The sequence below is a fragment of the Dufourea novaeangliae genome, unplaced genomic scaffold, assembly GCF_001272555.1.
Source record: "Dufourea novaeangliae isolate 0120121106 unplaced genomic scaffold, ASM127255v1 scaffold11, whole genome shotgun sequence".
In the NCBI taxonomy this organism is placed as follows: domain Eukaryota; kingdom Metazoa; phylum Arthropoda; class Insecta; order Hymenoptera; family Halictidae; genus Dufourea; species Dufourea novaeangliae.
This window is the reverse complement of record NW_015373895.1, coordinates 74,775-92,696: the sequence shown is the minus strand read 5'-3', so window position 1 is coordinate 92,696 and position 17,922 is coordinate 74,775. Positions and strand designations below refer to the sequence as shown.

At 41.0% G+C, this 17,922-nt stretch overlaps 1 protein-coding gene across 1 annotated transcript in view; it reads left to right on the top strand.

The window, feature by feature from the left end:
* LOC107189827 (homeotic protein spalt-major-like) overlaps positions 1-8,740 on the top strand; it is an 83,481-nt gene extending 74,741 nt beyond the window's left edge. The window contains exons 2-8 of the mRNA XM_015578501.1: positions 584-3,940; positions 4,645-4,778; positions 5,320-5,592; positions 6,214-6,478; positions 6,870-7,018; positions 7,394-7,567; positions 8,336-8,740. Coding sequence (XP_015433987.1) covers positions 584-3,940; positions 4,645-4,778; positions 5,320-5,592; positions 6,214-6,478; positions 6,870-7,018; positions 7,394-7,567; positions 8,336-8,740 — 4,757 coding nt within the window. The remainder of the gene's footprint in view (positions 1-583; positions 3,941-4,644; positions 4,779-5,319; positions 5,593-6,213; positions 6,479-6,869; positions 7,019-7,393; positions 7,568-8,335) is intronic.
* The last annotated feature ends 9,182 nt before the right edge of the window (positions 8,741-17,922 follow it).

The following is a 17,922-nucleotide window of genomic DNA, read 5'->3' as shown; positions in this document are numbered from 1 at the left end:
CACGCTCGAAGAATAAAATCTTTCGTTTGTATAACTACGTATATCGTTTTAATACTTCAATAGAAAGAAGAAAAACAAGCTTTTTATATAGTGATATTCTGGAAGAATATTTACCAAGAGAATGTGAAATTATATTTTTCTTTTGACTGTACTGGTGGTGACATTTCCTAAAAAATATATTTCTTTTAATATTCACAAATTGTATCGATTATTTGACCGGCAGATCTAGAATTCACCATGACCTTCTTCGTGCGCATAAGGGTGGGTTTTCATTTTTGGATCATATAAAATGCACGGAAAAAAAGCGTTGTTAATAATTAAAAACTGCCGTTTAATGCTACTTGTGAAATCGGTTATTTTAATGAAAAATTTCAATCGTTTAGCCCAATTCCTAAATTATCGTTTCACAAAAGTCAAAACAAATGTAATTAAATAAAATTACAATTCCGTTGTTTTCGTAGGATTAAGATAATCAAAAGTATATTTACATTTGTTTGAATTTACGCGTTATTAAAAATAAGTAACCTAACAGATAAGGAAATTTGAACACCTTTTTAATATTAATAACAATGATTTGTTACAGGAGAGGAAAATGACTTTACATCGGACGGTGAAGAAAGTGGCGGCGCAGGAGGCGCCGGTGACGAAGCTGTGGATCTCACCGCAGTCAGGTCTCATCAGGGCGATGAAGACGAGAAGGATCAGGATGATCCTTTGGAGGAGGACGAAGAGGAAGGTGTGGACGAGCAAGACGAGCAGGAGGATGACGAAGAAGGTTCGCGTAAACAAATGCGTCACCGTCAAGACGCGGAGAACAACAATAATTTCGTGGAAAGCAGCACAGCTGCTGGACTTTTCCCGCCCGCTGGAACTAGTCATGTCACTTTGGAAGCTCTTCAAAACACAAAAGTGGCAGTCGCTCAATTTGCAGCGACAGCCCTTGCCGGTGGCGCTGATAGTGAGGCAGCTTTGCAAGATTTGGCGTTATTGCAAAGCACCTTGTACACCCTTCAACATCAGCAAGTGTTCCAGTTACAGTTGATCAGCCAACTTCAACAACAACTGTCCATTACGCACAACCAAACAGTGCAACAACAAACCACGGGTGAGCCGTCGGATAACAAAGAAGTTTCTTCGTCTCCTATTATCCAACCCAAACCTCTATCAAGCTTAACATCGCCTCCGTCGTCACGTCCACCGAGCCATCAGCAAGCCTCGCCAGCTCCCATGACGCCGATTCTATCCCAGGAACGGCCGACTCCAACCAGCAGCGCATCTCCTTTGAATCTTCCATTACCGTCGTCGAACGCCACGGGTACAACTGCTACTACCAGCAGTAGCCAGGTGCCCATGTCTCATCAAATGCCACCGCTCTGCTCTATCAGTTCTTCGCTTGCTTCGTCGATAATAACTAATACCGATCCGCCGCCGTTACACGAGCCGAATACTTTGGAGATGCTGCAGAAGAGAGCTCAAGAGGTACTCGACAACGCCAGTCAAGGTTTGCTGGCGAACAATCTGGCCGACGAACTTGCGTTTAGAGGTGGAAAAGGTTCCCGTCCTTCCCCGTACGATTCAAAGTCTGGTAGCGGTCGCGGGGAGCCGTTCTTCAAGCATCGATGCCGTTACTGCGGCAAGGTGTTCGGCAGCGATTCAGCACTTCAGATCCACATACGATCGCACACAGGTGAGCGACCCTTTAAATGCAACGTCTGCGGCAGCCGCTTCACCACGAAAGGGAACTTGAAGGTCCACTTCCAGAGGCATACGGCCAAGTTTCCACATGTTAAGATGAACCCGAATCCCGTTCCGGAACACCTGGACAAATACCACCCACCCCTGCTACAGCAGATTGCCTCTGGTCAGAGACCAATGCCGTCCCCACCGCCGCCACCACCTTCTCATCACCCCTCTTTTCATCCGGCGGCGGCACACGGTTTTTTACCTCCTCAGCCACCCCTGCCACTCGGTTTAGCCCTGCCCGGTATGCCACCCTTGTACAGATCGCCGGTTGTCGCTCATCGAGACGATCAAGACGTGCCGGAAAACTTGAGTAAGCCCATAACCACTGCCCCTACCACGTCTCCACATTCCCCCGCGATTGTGTCGAACTCTCGTCATTCCTTTCACGACAATCACCAACAACAAAAACAACAGCTCGAGCAGAGGGATGAGATCAAACTCGAGCAGCGGTCACCTATGCAGGAGCAGTATCAGCAACGGCCCACCAGCCAGGAAGCCGCTGAGAGGATAACTCCGAAGAAGGAACCAGAGGAGACTGAGGAGCCTACGGAAGAAGAGAGCGAGGATTTCGAAGAAACGTCCAGACGGTATTTGAACTCGCCTCAGTCCTCCGTCAATCCATTGTCTCATCCACAAACGTACGAAGACTGCAGTATGGACAGTAAAATTAGCGGGCGATTAGAAGCAGACGGTGACATGGAAGTCGACGAGGAGATCGAAGAACAGCCTGAAAATCTATCCGGTCGAGGAGTCATAAACCGTTTACCTCAGCAGATCGTTGCTTATCCTGGAGCATCTCCCGCCAGTAGTAGCGCGAGCAGCGGAAGTCTTCAAACGTCGTTCGCGGGTATTCTTTTCCCGGGACCACCCGCGCATCATCAAATACCTCACCATGCCGCGCCAACAGTTGTAAACACGCCTGCGGTTTCGACCAGTGAGATGATCGATCCAGCCAAGGATCCAGCTATCTATTCAAGCCTGTTGCCTCGACCAGGCAGCAACGACAACTCTTGGGAAAGTTTAATCGAGATAACGAAAACCTCGGAAACATCGAAGTTGCAACAATTGGTCGACAACATCGAACACAAGCTTACCGATCCTAACCAGTGCGTTATCTGCCACAGAGTGCTGTCCTGCAAAAGTGCATTGCAGATGCATTACAGGACCCACACCGGCGAACGTCCGTTTAAATGTAAGATTTGCGGCCGTGCGTTTACTACTAAAGGCAATCTGAAAACGCACATGGGTGTGCACAGAGCGAAGCCGCCTCTGCGAGTGCTTCATCAATGCCCCGTCTGTCACAAGAAGTTTACAAACGCACTGGTTCTACAACAACACATACGTTTGCACACAGGCGAGCCAACGGAACTCAGTCCGGAACAGATACAAGCCGGTGAGGTGAACGAGTTTCCACCGGGTTATCCTCCGCATCCATTGGCATCGTTCCTCCCACAAGGCTTTCCACCGATTCATCCCGCAGGAGCGGGATTTCCACTGGGCTTTCCGCCGAAATTGGAGCTCAAAGAAGAAGTTCAACAACACCAACACCAACAACAACACCAGCAACATCAGAGGTACACCGAGGAGCATAGCGAGGAGGCGGAGGACCAGGAGGACGATGAAGAAGATCGGAGGGAAGACGACGAACGGTGTCATGTAAATCGTGATATTCGCGGTGATGTAGAGGACGAGCAAGACCGCGAAAGCGAAGAGAACGAACACAAAGAAATGTCTTTGCCGAATTTTTCTACTTCCCTTGCCGCTCTCGAGAACCAAGTGCGAACTATTACCACGATAGCTACTTCGACCGTCGGAAATACAGCCAGGTCACCACCTTTTCATCGATACAATGGTAGCGAGAAAAGTAACAGTCCGCTGAACCCTGGTGCACCCTTAGACTTGACGCCTCGCGCATCGTCGACACCAGCTACAGTGGCATCAGTGCCTACACCACCGCCGCAGACCGCGACACACCATCCGCACCCCTTCGGCATGTTCGCAGGCCTCTTGCAAGCAGTCTCCTCGTCGCCATCCACGAGCAGCATAGGATCCTCGAGCGTAAATAGTGTCAGTTCAATGAACGCCATCACTCCGGGATCAGGCGCTGCTGGACCTCTGGCATCGCTTACCACGTCAGCCGTACTGGCTGCCACATCCACCTACAACCCGCTCGGTCTAGCTGTCGGAGGGCCAGCAGGTAGGCGCTGCTAGCATCAGGGCGAGCTGCAGTTCCTGCTACACCTCCCGATCGATCTGACACGATTCACTGATCCTGACCGAAAGACTGACTGATTCGTCCACCTTATCCAAGCTGTACTATCGACATCCTGTTTGTGGTGTAGCCGGACCTAGCACTCCTACCCTTCCGCTTAATTCTGTTATCGTCTCTTTGTATACCTTCTCAGGGTTTCTCTGTCTATGCCTCTGTCACTCTTTCTTTCTTTATTTCTATGTTCGAGTCGCTTTGTGTTCTTCTTCAGAAACATGGACGAAAATCCAGCGTTCACGGCCACAGATCAGTTTTGTATCGATCCTTTATTCGCACGAAAAGAAAGTCAGAACTGTGGATACATGATGAATAAATAAATCTTTTCACAAAACTGATTAATGCATTCACGATTCATTTCACTCCTTCCGTCGGTATGTCGAGAACCGATTACACGACTATACTTTTTCAAAAATATACTCTTTCACGGAGTAACGGTCGATTCATATCTTGGAACTTCGTGTTAGAAACGTCTCTGTTACTTTCGAGCATATATTGCGACAAAATTAGTCCATTCCCACGCGGTCACGAAACATCGCATTCACGATTGTATCGCGGTTACAAATTGCTTTCACAAACATAGAACGTCGCCAAAGTGTCGAGAAGCAATTGTAAAGAGCTACGATCTGTTACAGTGCGTGGAAACACCACATGTAATATCTGCTACAAGACATTTGCGTGCAACTCCGCGCTGGAGATCCATTACCGGAGTCACACGAAGGAGCGACCTTTCAAATGCACCATATGCGACCGAGGCTTTTCCACGAAGGTAATAAAACTTTCTTAGATTGATTTAATTCGGTAGATTAAACTGCAAACGCTCATTTTCTGAAGTTTTTATTATACTGGAAAAAGAGCTCTGATTTTATAGATATTACTTTCGTATTTATTTATAGCTTGCTTATTTTTTATCAAATTCGCGAGATTTACAACAATAGAAACGTCAATAAATTAAAGAAATCACAATTTCGAACGTAATAATTGCCCGAATACACGTTAAATAATTCGTTATTAGAGATTAAACGATTTATAACCTTTGTTTCGCTATGTAACACAAATTTATAATGTAGCAATGAAAAATTCGTAGAAGAATACACACTTCAGGAACAGTTTGAATTGATAATTTGAATAAGTAACAAAATCTAAAATGGTCAATTCATTCATGAGACATGTTTAGATCATTTTATAATAAAGGTCAACAAACCGTTTTTCCTTCGTCGTAATACAAAATTGATGACCATGCCCTGAGCCTAATCTGCATTGGGTTTGGTCATCTCTGTATCTTTGTTTTTTTTCTACGATACTTTCAGAACGACGGTTCCGGTCAGCAAACATGCAACTGTACATCTCAACCATTGCCCGATAATAGTTCGATCACTTCACCCGATTCCCAATATCAAACATCGTGCGCCAGTAATCGAGAGAAACCAAAACGGAGGCGGCGGCGGCCTGAGGAACGGAAGAACCGGGGGCGGAGAGGAGCCGGAGGGGGGCGGGGGCTGACACCTGTCTATCCTGCCATCCGCCTACCCCCGCTGATGTCACCCGCCCTCGGACTTCTACCCTCGGCGCACAGCCTCCTGGTAAGAGCCTGGTCAATATAGAGAACGAAACAAAAGCAATGATAACACCACTGTGTATTGACGAAACGATTCTACATTCTTTTTCACAATCAAGGCCAGTTTCCAAGAATTCAAACATTTCGAGAATTTCAATTTTTCACGCAATATTCGACTGCCTCGGAAGGACAAAAACACACTGAATCTTCTAACGAAACATGTACAAAATTTATGCTCGATGGATTTTAGTTTATTCAATTATTCGTGTGGACATTTTTTCGAACGAGTATCGAAAGGATATAAAATTCAAACTTAACGTGTTGCTTCAAGGCTCAGTCTTCTATCATGTGTTTCTCTCGAAGTTTCTTTATTATTTTCATAATTCACTGTCCTATTCAAGTATTTTGTCCCCCTCCTTTCCATAACTTTGATATGTTATCCGCAAGTGTAATTGTCCGTTACGTTTCTTTGTATAATTTACCGAAAAATACTGTCGTATTTCTCTTGATGGTAATCAACGGTTCTGAAACGTCAGAAATTATGCAGAGTGGTGTGATCGAGAGAGTCGTGTAATCGACAGAGTGGTTGAAGTGGAGGTGTCGTAGGTTCAAAGTGTTTAACGATAAATCGTATTCTGATTCGCAGGGGAACATGAAACAGCACATGCTAACACACAAAATCCGCGACATGCCGCCTCATCTGTTCAGCGACTCGAAGCAGCAACTCCAACAGCAGTCACAGGAGCATGAAACCTCGAGGAGTCCTATGTGCGCTGAAGACACGGGCCTGCCACCACCTCCTCCGCCACCGCCGCCTCCTCCACCGATGCCTCCAACATCAATAGAACAAACCATTTCGGTGAAGAGATCTCCGTCTGAAGGAGATCTGCCCGCACCAAAGAGACCAGCCAGTAAGTAGTAAAACTGTTCGTAAAGAGTCCAACTTGCTTCTTCATCGAGCACAATTCGTCCAGTCCAGGGCTTGGCTTGGCAGATTTAACTCTTCCGCTAACAGATCACATTCCATCATCTATCAAACCCCAAGGGTAGTGTAACGGGCTTCGCTTATTCGCACGCTTGTGCTTTCTGTACACCGCTATTCTTTTCACGCATTCCTGGTGGCAGGTTTGGATCTATTTTCGTTCTCCCCTTCGTCTCTGTCTGCTTTCATCGCAGGCCGAGTCACGAAAAGAATCACCTTCGGTGTCGAACCGCGGGAATATCGTTTGAAGAGACAAGCTTGTGCCTCGGGAAAACTTGTGCCAGGGCCTGTTTAGAGAAACTGTGTGTGTGTATTTGCAGGCGTGCCGAGCAAACACTTGTGCCAGATTTGCAATAAGAATTTCTCCTCATCTTCGGCGCTCCAGATCCATATGAGAACTCACACAGGCGACAAACCGTTCCGATGCACCGTCTGCCAGAAGGCATTCACCACCAAGGGCAATCTCAAGGTATACAGACAATTTTTCCCTTTTTTCCACCACTATCTCTATCTCTGTCTTTCTCTTTACCTATATATATATATATCTCTCTCTCTCTTTTTCTTTTCTCTCTCTCTCTCTCTCTCTCTCTCTCTCTCTCTCTCTCTTTCTCTCTCTCTCTCTCTCTCTCTCTCTCTCTCTCTCTCTCTCTGTCTCTCTCCCTTCTTCTTCCCTGTTCTTCTTGTGTCTTCGGATTCTTCGAGTTTTTTTCACTAACATTAGCTAGCTGCTACCGCTTGTACTAACGCTGATGCGTAACGTACAATACCGCAAGCTCGATGAAACATACCCGCACCTGCCATACTTTAACGGCCGTAACAACAACGTCGTGATTTTTTATCGTAGGTACATATGGGCACTCATATGTGGACCAACGGAGCCTCCCGACGAGGCCGTCGAATGTCCCTGGATCTGCCTCCCCTACCCATCACACCCAAGGACTCGGAGTTTCTCCAACGGCGACCGGATCTCTTCTACCCGTATCTACCCGCGCCGTTCCTTAACGGCGTACAACAGAAAGTAAGTTTTGTGCTGTACCATTTTGTTTCATTAAAATCACATTAACGTTGTTGTAACTTTAAACTTTGTATTAAAATGTCAGGAAACAACAAGAGTTTATCTATTATGTCGCTTATTAATGTTCGATAGTGAAGAAAAGTAATGATTTAGGCACATATACAGATACAGTTTTCTCTGTGTCCCCAAGAAATATTCTGTGCTACCTTGTGTTGTTCGATCAAAAGAACCTCGATAGCTTTGTGTTTTGTTTGAAACATACAAATTACTAATAAAACGGTAATGTCTGAAGATGAAAGAGACTCCTGTTTAAATGTTTGGAAAACTGTACATAGATGGTGCTCTTATAGAATTTCTGTCACTCTATCGATATTAGATTATATTTGTGTGAAATAAGCATGATATTGTGTTTATAGAGAGAACTGTAATAAGAGAGAAACAGGAATAACGGAGGCAGAGTAAATCAATCAGTGGTGATATGTTGGCAAATAAAAGATTATTCATTTCCAAATAGTATGTCGGACAGTATTAGCCATTTGAGTGATAATATCAAAGCCACGAAATTTCAGAAGTCCCAAGACGTACTAGAACAGATTCGCTTGAGTAGATACATCCAGCACCGGGATTAAAAAATGATCAGACCTTCCTTAAACACCGTAAAAAGTATCATAATGGAGATCCAATTTTCGTCGTGGATAAGAAATCTTTGCTTCATTTTTATAGGTAATTGCCCGCGAAGAAATCTAACCAGTTGGCGTGCATTACTTACAGTTGAACGAGATCTCGGTGATTCAAAGTAACAACGGGTTACCGGGCCATTCGGTGGCTACCGGAAAGTACGCAGGCTTGTTCGGCTCCGTGTACGCAGCCGGAGCTGGATTTCCCATGGACAAGCAATCCATGGCGCCGAGTAGTAACGGGCCACTGATCGACGGGAAATCTTCGATTCCATCCGGATCCATGCTCTTTCAGACGTCATCACCGTCCCATTCTCCAGGCACACCGTCGTCGAATGGTGGGAATCAAAACTCTGCTAGTGTTCCCGCGTGGACAGGCGATAATCTTCAGCATCACTACGACAGAGAGCCTACAAACGGGTCGGAGAGCAACTCCGCACCACCATCTGCTCGACTTCCACCGCCACCGGCGTCTAGAGGCGAAGGCTTAGCCACGTGAAGTTCAACCGGTACATATCTTTCGTCTTCGAGGCTACACGTGATCGGCAACTGAACTCCGACCTGCTAACTAGCTGCTAAAAAGACATTGTCGCAGAGCCAGCAGTGTTTCGGTGCATCGAAACGACGACATATCCTCGTAACACCCAGAGCCAGCAGATACCATGTTCCTATTGTCACACTAGTCTTAAACGTGTTAAAGAGGACCGATGGGCCCGGCAGCTGGAGTCCCAGCGTCAGTGTGTGGGTTTACGTTCCGATTTCTAGAACCCCCCGTGACGTGGCTTCGCACGAGGGTCTGACGGGCGCGGTGCCTAGACTGAGCCGTTGGGCCGCAAGACACGTGGCACCGCGACGTCCCGGCCCTCCGTACTCTGACCGTCCATGCGCGACAGTGATGGTCAACTCACTTAGGGTTATTTTACAAATATATACAGAGCATGTTATTTAACTTAACCGTTTTGAGTATCGCCGAATGTTGTTAATCGTATGACGGAAACGTTGAAAGAAAGTTTATTTATTTCGATCGCATCGCCTGACGAATTTCAGGCTGATCTCTCAGAAAAGCGATTTGGTTAAGTTTCCGCGACTATAAAACAAACGGATTTACGTTGTACGGTTAACTACAACGGAAGTTTTTATATTGGTGCGACGGGGTATGAGTGCGCAAGTTGTATACACATGCGAATACATGCGTCGCTTTCTTTTTCAAGAAGGTCGTTTTTAGAAAAGAGGCGGGTCCGGCAACGCCCCTCGCTGTGATATGAGAGGAGCAGCCTGCAATCATTTAAACCAATGTACTTATACGTTGTATCATAGTATTATTATTTACACTTGATGTACAGTACTCACTGCAACTTAGCTTGTCGTTCTTTTGTATAGAAGACAGCCGACGTCTACCTGTGTTGCCCCGAACCTCGACGGTTTTAACTTCTCCCCGATCAAGCGCCAGTAAACTACTGCAGAGTTGAAATTCAATTCCACTAGACGATACGTTGTGATTGATAGCATCATTCTACGCTTAAGTAAAGAACAAAGAAACCTTTTTAATCTCGGTTCATATCGCTCGACTCCACCATTAATCAAAATCAGTCGTCTTCTCTCCCTGAGCCTGGCTCGAAAAACTTACGAGCGTAAAAATCGTGGCATCCATAATATTCAGAGGTAACTTGAGTCACGTGATATGCGACAACTGTCTGTTAAGCGTTATATAATAAGAAAACACTATATACAAAATTATTGTAAACGGTAACAACTTCGAAGCGAATGTAACGTAAATGAGTTATATAAACGATGCTATGAATGTCCATGTGAAATACTTCTCAACTTTAGACAGCATTGCTTATAGAAGTATTTATGAATCAAACATATAAATATTTAACTGCTTAACCACAATTGTTTCGTTGAATATTTATTCTTAGGTCAGAGAAAACATAAAACTAGCTTTAATCGCACTGTAATTCAATATTTCAAGGGGAAAGAACACACATGTTAAAATAATATCTACAGAAATTTCTGTTCGCGTATACGTTTGCCAGTAACATCAATTAAATTTCAGTTAGCGCACGATCACACATGTTGTTAGTCGAAAAATTTTCGCATATTATGAATATTTCGCTTCACGTGATCAAATGAACTAACAATAAATAATGGAGGAAACAATTTTTATGCTCGCAGATGATTTGGGCCGACTTTGTCAGATGTTTAGTTAATAAAGAGGTATGAATTTATAAATAGCAATCGATAATTTATTGATTGGTTATATGAAAATGATAACTGAAATCACACATATTTATTCTTTTTGAAAACCCATCGCATTTACAAAAACTAAACGTAACAGAATCGATTGAATGTGCAATTTTTTAACAGAATAATTTGTATGGCGAAACTTTATTCGCGGTCCCAAATTCAGAAATGCACACGTGCAGACACCATGCATCGTGCAAATAATCGCATACGTTCGTTCTTGAAAACTAATACTCCTGTGTAACCGCTTTCCCGTATATTCTTTGCGTTGAACCCCGGAACGCGGATAATAAAAAGAATAAGGGACGCGGTATGCGTGTAAAAATCTGTAAAAAGTAATAATAGCGACATACGCGTGCCCAGTAGGCACTTCGTGTAATTTATCTGATTTTTAATTAGCTTAGAGATAACGTTTTAAGACTTCCGTCGATTCGAAAGTTTGTCGCGCGCGAAATGAAGAAAGTCAAGAAGCAAATTCAAAATCAATTGGCCATTGCGAAAACTTTCAGCGGCTTAGTAATTGAAACTCTAGGCAAAATTCAATGAATTTTCTTCTGCTGGAATTGTGAGACATATCTTCATTAAAAGATATAAGTTTCGAACAATCATTCACAATGAATGTAAATATTGCTGTATGACTGTTGTCAAACTGAATGGAGATACAAAGTACAGTGGACTCTAACTATATTGCCATGGTCGGGGCTGTAGGGGAGTAAAAGGACAATGACGTTAGAGCCCGCTCCATGCTAAGTGGTGGGAGAGCGAGTTTGTGTCATCGACAGTAGGTTTGAAGGGGAAGTGCCTCGCGTGGCAATATAGTTAGAGTCCACTGTAATGGAAAACAATATGTGCTGCAATTAACGTTATGAGAACTGCTTTCATTTAATACAAGAAAAAAAAAACATAAAAACGAATCAATGTTTCTCAGTATATAAATTAAATTCTGAAAAACTCGGTATGCAAACACTTTTCCTTTTAACCGTAGTACATAGGTTAACACGTTCGCGCTCGACTTTAGAACCTGCAAACGGAAATTAAGGTCTGTAATGAGTGTGGAGCGTACAGTGAAAGTCAGAGATCGGCGAAATGTAATTATGATTGGTTACCAATTATCGTGACATCCGTGGGTTCGTCTAATAAGCAAGTAACGATATCTCTTCTCAACGAATCGCCTGTGATCCACGTGACCTCTGCACGCATAGAGAATATTCCAGGCTTTACGGTCCCCGCCCATGATGCAGATCTGCGATATCGGGCACGAACGTGTTAAGTGAACTTGATAGCAGTACTTCGACAGTATCAGATTCAACGAATTTTACCCTTGGTTATTTGTTCTTTTTTCTTTTAATTCATCAAAACAATGGTGATTGGTTTGAATCACAATGTTAATTGAGAGTGAGTCAGAATTTCTGGAATCATGAAAAATCTAGGTGTCTGCAAGGAAATAAAAGGTTACCGATAATACTAAGTTCAGTTGAAAGTTGTGTGAAAGGGAAACGATTCGTGGCTTCTGATCTTTCGAGAGTAGCGCCTTTAATTACAGGGGGAAAATAATCACTGTTCTATAAGAAACGCATGAAAGCGCAGTTTTAAAAGGGACGTTAAAAGAATGTGGCGTTTCAAGCACTCTTGCGTGCGCGCAGAGATGTCCAAAATCTTTTACAAAGTAAATTTCACTTCGATCAATCGGAGTAGTAACTCCCAAAAGTTCAATGTAAAATTGTAATGTGGTTTTGTTTTTGTATAAACTGTTATAAATCGAAAAGCAAATCGATCACGTATCTCCTGGACAGTTAAATTTTGATTTCGTAAAAATAATAAGCCGATGAAATAAATTGTGAACAATTAAAATAGAGACAAGTTGCAGCCATATCAAGAATGAACGAATTTGATATGATTTATAATGTAATTCAGAGAGAAAGAAACAGAGAAGAAATACATCGAATGCAAGGTGTATTTAAAAAAATGTCCAAGATCATGGGGAATAGTTGTATGAGGAAAATCAAAAGATTGCCGTCGGTTCAAACCGGATGGTTCTCCGATAGGAACGACGGACGTATACATATATACATAATACTGCTGTAAATACCGAACACGTGATATGTGGAGACAAAATCGATTAGAGAAGTCCGTGTAAATCGTTAGTGTACTACTAAAATGTTTCGTAAGTTAAGTGGAACATTTTCACGTTTGAAATACAGATGTCGCGCGCTTGCACAACGCTGTTTTTAAAAAAGTGGAACGGGGGGGGGGGGCGACGAAACAGCCCGGCAGCTAATCCTTGATTGCGAATTCTGTGAAATTGTCCAAAACAAAGTATTGCTTGTACGATTTTAAGTTTTCTGTACATATTGTATAATCCATGTATAAACACGACTATGCTAGTTGCGAAATCCATCATTGTAGTTAAATTACATTACGGATCATTATATCTATATCACTTCAATAATAAACAATTATTATGAGAATCAATTATGTTTGCTGGTTCCATGTTTAGTTCAAGCCTTGGGTATATTGATACTACTAATACTAACTATACACTATGTTGACATTAATATAATGCTATCGACAATTGAAAAGCTTCAGGAATTTCAAACTTTCTAAATTCTGTTCACCTAACTAAAGTATTTGGGATTCCAGGAAGCTCGTGTAGTTTCCATAGTTAACACATCGACTGCCACAGTGACAAAGGCTGTACGTAGCCAGACACACTTTATTTTGTTTTTAGTCATAAAGCATTGAAAATGTATGCGTTTCGTTAATAGAGGCTGTTGGTCATGTGTTAAATTATACTGCAATATTAAATATTGCGCAAAAATTTTGTAACTCTGGGAAGGGAGGAGGGAGGGGGGACAAAAAATTGTTTTTCTTGTAGGGTGGGGCAAATGCCACTTTTTTCCGTCCAGGAGGGTTGGGGGGGGGGGAGTGCCCCACCTGTCCATGGGTTTACTTAGGGAAGAAAATAACCAAGTACATGTATGTGTGCAGTTTACATTTTCTCAAAAATGATTTAATTTTATCAGGCGTTTCCTATTTTGTAGGTTTCATTATTAACATACAATATTATTCCAGCCATATTTATTTAAATGCTAAACTGTTTTGCTTTAAATATGTATATTTTATTACCTATTTAAGTTTGCATGTCATATTACAAATCCTGAAGACTAGAGACCCATTCCCTGTAAAATAACAAAGATTATTTGATTAATTAATTATCAGAAAGTACACCAAAATCAACAGTCCACCCAGTTTTTGTTTGTCTTTTATCTCTTGATGTACAACAGTGCAGTAATTATGTGTTCGTACTTTTGACTAGCACCAGCTTTACGTAAAAATAAACAATTCTTTATTATATTTGTATTATTTTCACTGCACAAATCAATGTTCATTTCGTGTGGTGAATCGTGTAACTTACCTTTCTTTAAACAAAGTACAAACACACATTCTCCTTCTAACAAAGGTATTTTTGATTGGCTAGAATAATCAATTATGTCACAAATACTTAATTTCATTTTTAATTGCACTATAAAATCTACAATCATATCTGTTTTCTTATAGTATAACCACAGCTGACTCTATTACTAGCCGTGCTGAAGGTAAAAATGGCAACAACGCAGGGGTCCGGCTTCAATATACCCAACTAAACCTACCATATCAGCGGCTGACAATCAGCCTCCCAGGCCTCTCGCTTTCATCGGCCTCCTGTCTACTCAGTCTCCCTCTACCGGCCTCCCAGTTTACCGCCTATCCTTCAAATGTTTAGATTATTGTAATCCTACGAATGTAAGAAACAGTACAATAATGTAGGTAAATTTTATTTATTTATATTAACTCTACATATCATCTGTTTGTGTGTAGCACATTTATTTAATAAAATCTATAGCCTTTTTGGAAATTTTGTTTTACATATATTTTTGTTTATAATTTTCATGTTTATTAATAATGTCACGGCGTTGCTGTGTTCCCAATTGTAAGGGAAATTATGATAGTAATTTAAGAGATAGTAATTATATATCTATATTTTTATTCCCCAAAGATAAGGAATTGCAGAAAAAATAGATGGCTGCTATTCCTTGTAAAAATTAGACACCAACAAAATATTTTGCCGTTTGCAGTCTGCATTTTGCAGAAAGTGATATTCAAAGGTACATAAGTATTCTATCTCCCAATGGTGTACTGGAGAATGTTTTGTTATGGATACTGAATACTTGTCCAATTATGTTGTAGATGATCCATTAAAAGTTACATACCTGGTTATGGGTCCCATTCTGTTGCTAAAAACTTAAATTACAATATATGTTGATTATTAATTGTGGAGGATAAAGATAAAACTGTAGGCGATGTATATTTTGATCACTTACAAAGAGGGGGTCTTTCTGTTCCCACTGAAGAAGTGATAACCTCATTTATTCATATGTATGGAATAATGGAAGCCCTAATAAATGACGAAAATTTGGAATCTCAATTTTTGCAATCTGAAAATCATAAACATATTTTATGTAAATTAACATATATTAGTATTCAATCAGATATACATTATTTAGCATTTTCAGATACATACAATTGTGGTTCAAGTTACCATAATATTTGGTTTAAATTATTGTTCATTTTTTCGAATATTTTATTAAATGATTATGTGAAAACTGTAAATAATAAACTGTTCTCTAACACGAGTTCATAATTAACTGCATAATTGTTCCTTTCAATAGCGAATTATCCTACCCTTTTTGCCACATGTCACTTAACCTGTTTCGCATCGTACAAATAATTTTGTCTATTTCAGGTTTCTATTAACTTACACATACTTTCATCAATTTTTAAATGCTTCAATTTGGTTCAAAGATGGTTCTATCATGCTTCATTCTTATATTTTCTCGAAACCACTGTAAATATTTCAAATATAATGCATCACAACACCAAACTATTCCGAGTGTCCACAAAATATATACCATATTTATAAATATTAGTATACTTCTATCACCGACTAGGTATAGAATAGACCTATCATTCAATGGTTTTTTCTGTCCCACGTTCGCAGGGCTACGTACCCTGTTACCATTTTAGTGTCAATACCCGACGTTACCGATAAAGCATGAATGCTAAGTATTATTAGCACAAATGAAGTGTTATATATTCCATTCATATTCCGAGTATCTATATGATTTGACGGGAATAAAAATATCCGATGCTTCAGTTTAAGGTTAAGGGATAAATATGACAGTCATGAAACATGAAACGGAAGAGTATATATTTTTTCACTTAACTACAAGGCAACTTATTCTAAATGCACCGTTAATGGACATTTTAGTAATGTCACTTTTTACATGTTCTTGTTTTATTCGTTTTTATATCTTGCCTTACATTTGGATATTTGTAACAGATAAATTCAGAATAGATGTACATTAAACGTCAAATAAGACCACAATCGCGAAATAACGAATTTCAGTCTTGTTTGCGCATATCCTCTCGGTTACCTTAGTTACCAACGTCTTAAACAATTCAGCATCATTATGCCTCGTGTAGCATCAAACATCAAGTGACTTTGAAGTACAAACATGCCAATTCATAAGTATTCACGTCTTGAGAAATACTTCATTATGTCACCTAGTGTACGAGCACCGACGAGGTATAGGATAGACCTATCATCTTATGGGACTTCGTGTCTTATGTTCTGAAATACCGATAGTGTAAAAAGTCAGGGATTTTCTGCTGCCCTCTACGTTATGAGAACGGTGAATTTGTGAACTACGTTAAATCTAAGAAGGGACCATGGTCGTGAACGGATTCTCTTCCGTCCGTTCGCTATGAAGTAGACGTATTAGAAAGGAGTCTTGGGTTCCAATCCCGACGGACCTATATTAGTTTTCCTTCGCGTACAAAAAAGTTATTGCGTTTAATATTGGTTTTATGGATATGTATATGTATTATTATGTACATTTGAGTAAATTATTTTATTATTCCATTGTTATTACAACAGTTTAACAGTGACAACGAATGTATGCATATTTTCAAATATCGGACTAATAGTATATTTTTATTCTATATTATTACATATAAGTGAGTAATACGTATCAAAAGCGTAATCGAAACACAGATTTTTATTACACCACAAACATCGCATAAAAGATATTTCGTTACATTGACATTTGTAATAATTATGGATGTTGCAAGGAAATCAATATTATTGACATTATGGAACATATAACGAAATATCATTGTAACACTTAAAAAAGTTTTAAAGTTCCATTTATATCATTGTCCTGTGAAAATGTTCATACTTCCAGCAACATTCATATTCCAATCAAAGAATTTACAGAATAAGGAAAAGGAATCTAAAGTAATTTTCAGTAGTTCCATACATCTTTATCTCGAATACTTTTCTAAAACATTCAAAGTACTAGACATTTTTACACTTTGAATCTCATATCGATTTCTAAAATAATCCTAGTTCGATATAATATAGAACGTGGTTTTATGAGATAGATTCGAAGTTCGCAGCCATTAGCTCGATATTGTCATCAGTTTACAGTACTTTACCGATGATAATACCGATTGCCCAGGCCTCACCACGAGGAGGTTGCTGCGAGTGGAGGCCCAAGGCAGGTAGATGGAATCACAAGTTCTACATCTACCCACCTTTCACAATAAACCTTATAAATAACTTAAATCTTAACTATGTAATACTATCGGTACTAAAATCCCTCGGCGGATGACTTCTTTCTTGAGTCTAAACCTATAAAAAACTAAGTTCCCTCGTCGGTTGTCTTCGTTCTTCAGCTTAGAACTAATATTATCTTAATATTCTAATTAATACGAATTAATGCTATTAAGACAAAATAACTTAAACTAAACGCAACATAGTCGCTAATACTCAAACGAAAGAGATAGACGGAATGGAAAAAGTTCCATCGATCATTTCGTTTACGCACCGAATATTCTATATACAAAGCAGTTATTAAGTCTACGATGAACTACGCGTTACACTACAGTATGAACAAGTATCGCGATGAAAGTGTTGTCGCCAGAACCTGGTTTAAGAAAATAGGAAAGACGGGCGACACCTCGCTAACCCGGATCCATCTTTTACTGTCATGGAGCTTTGGGCTGGTCACCTGCGTACCAGACCCGAACCAAAAGAGTACACAAGCATGGTAGTGCAAGCGAGATTCTCTGTTAAACAGAGTCCGTTTACGGAGCAGCCTCCCGACTACTCCGTACCCTGGCACGCACGAGTCTTTCTCCAAATCCTACTTACCAGGCAAAGACTAAATACGTCCGATATCTGGCTTCTCAATAGAAACCAGAGGGATCGGCAAACAGTCTTAGTGTACAGACCCAGTGCCCGTACCATAGGTATAGACCCACTGCCCGTACCCCAAGTCTGTGTAGTGAATCAACGAGCAAAATGAATTAATAATAACTTGGTATGCACAATGG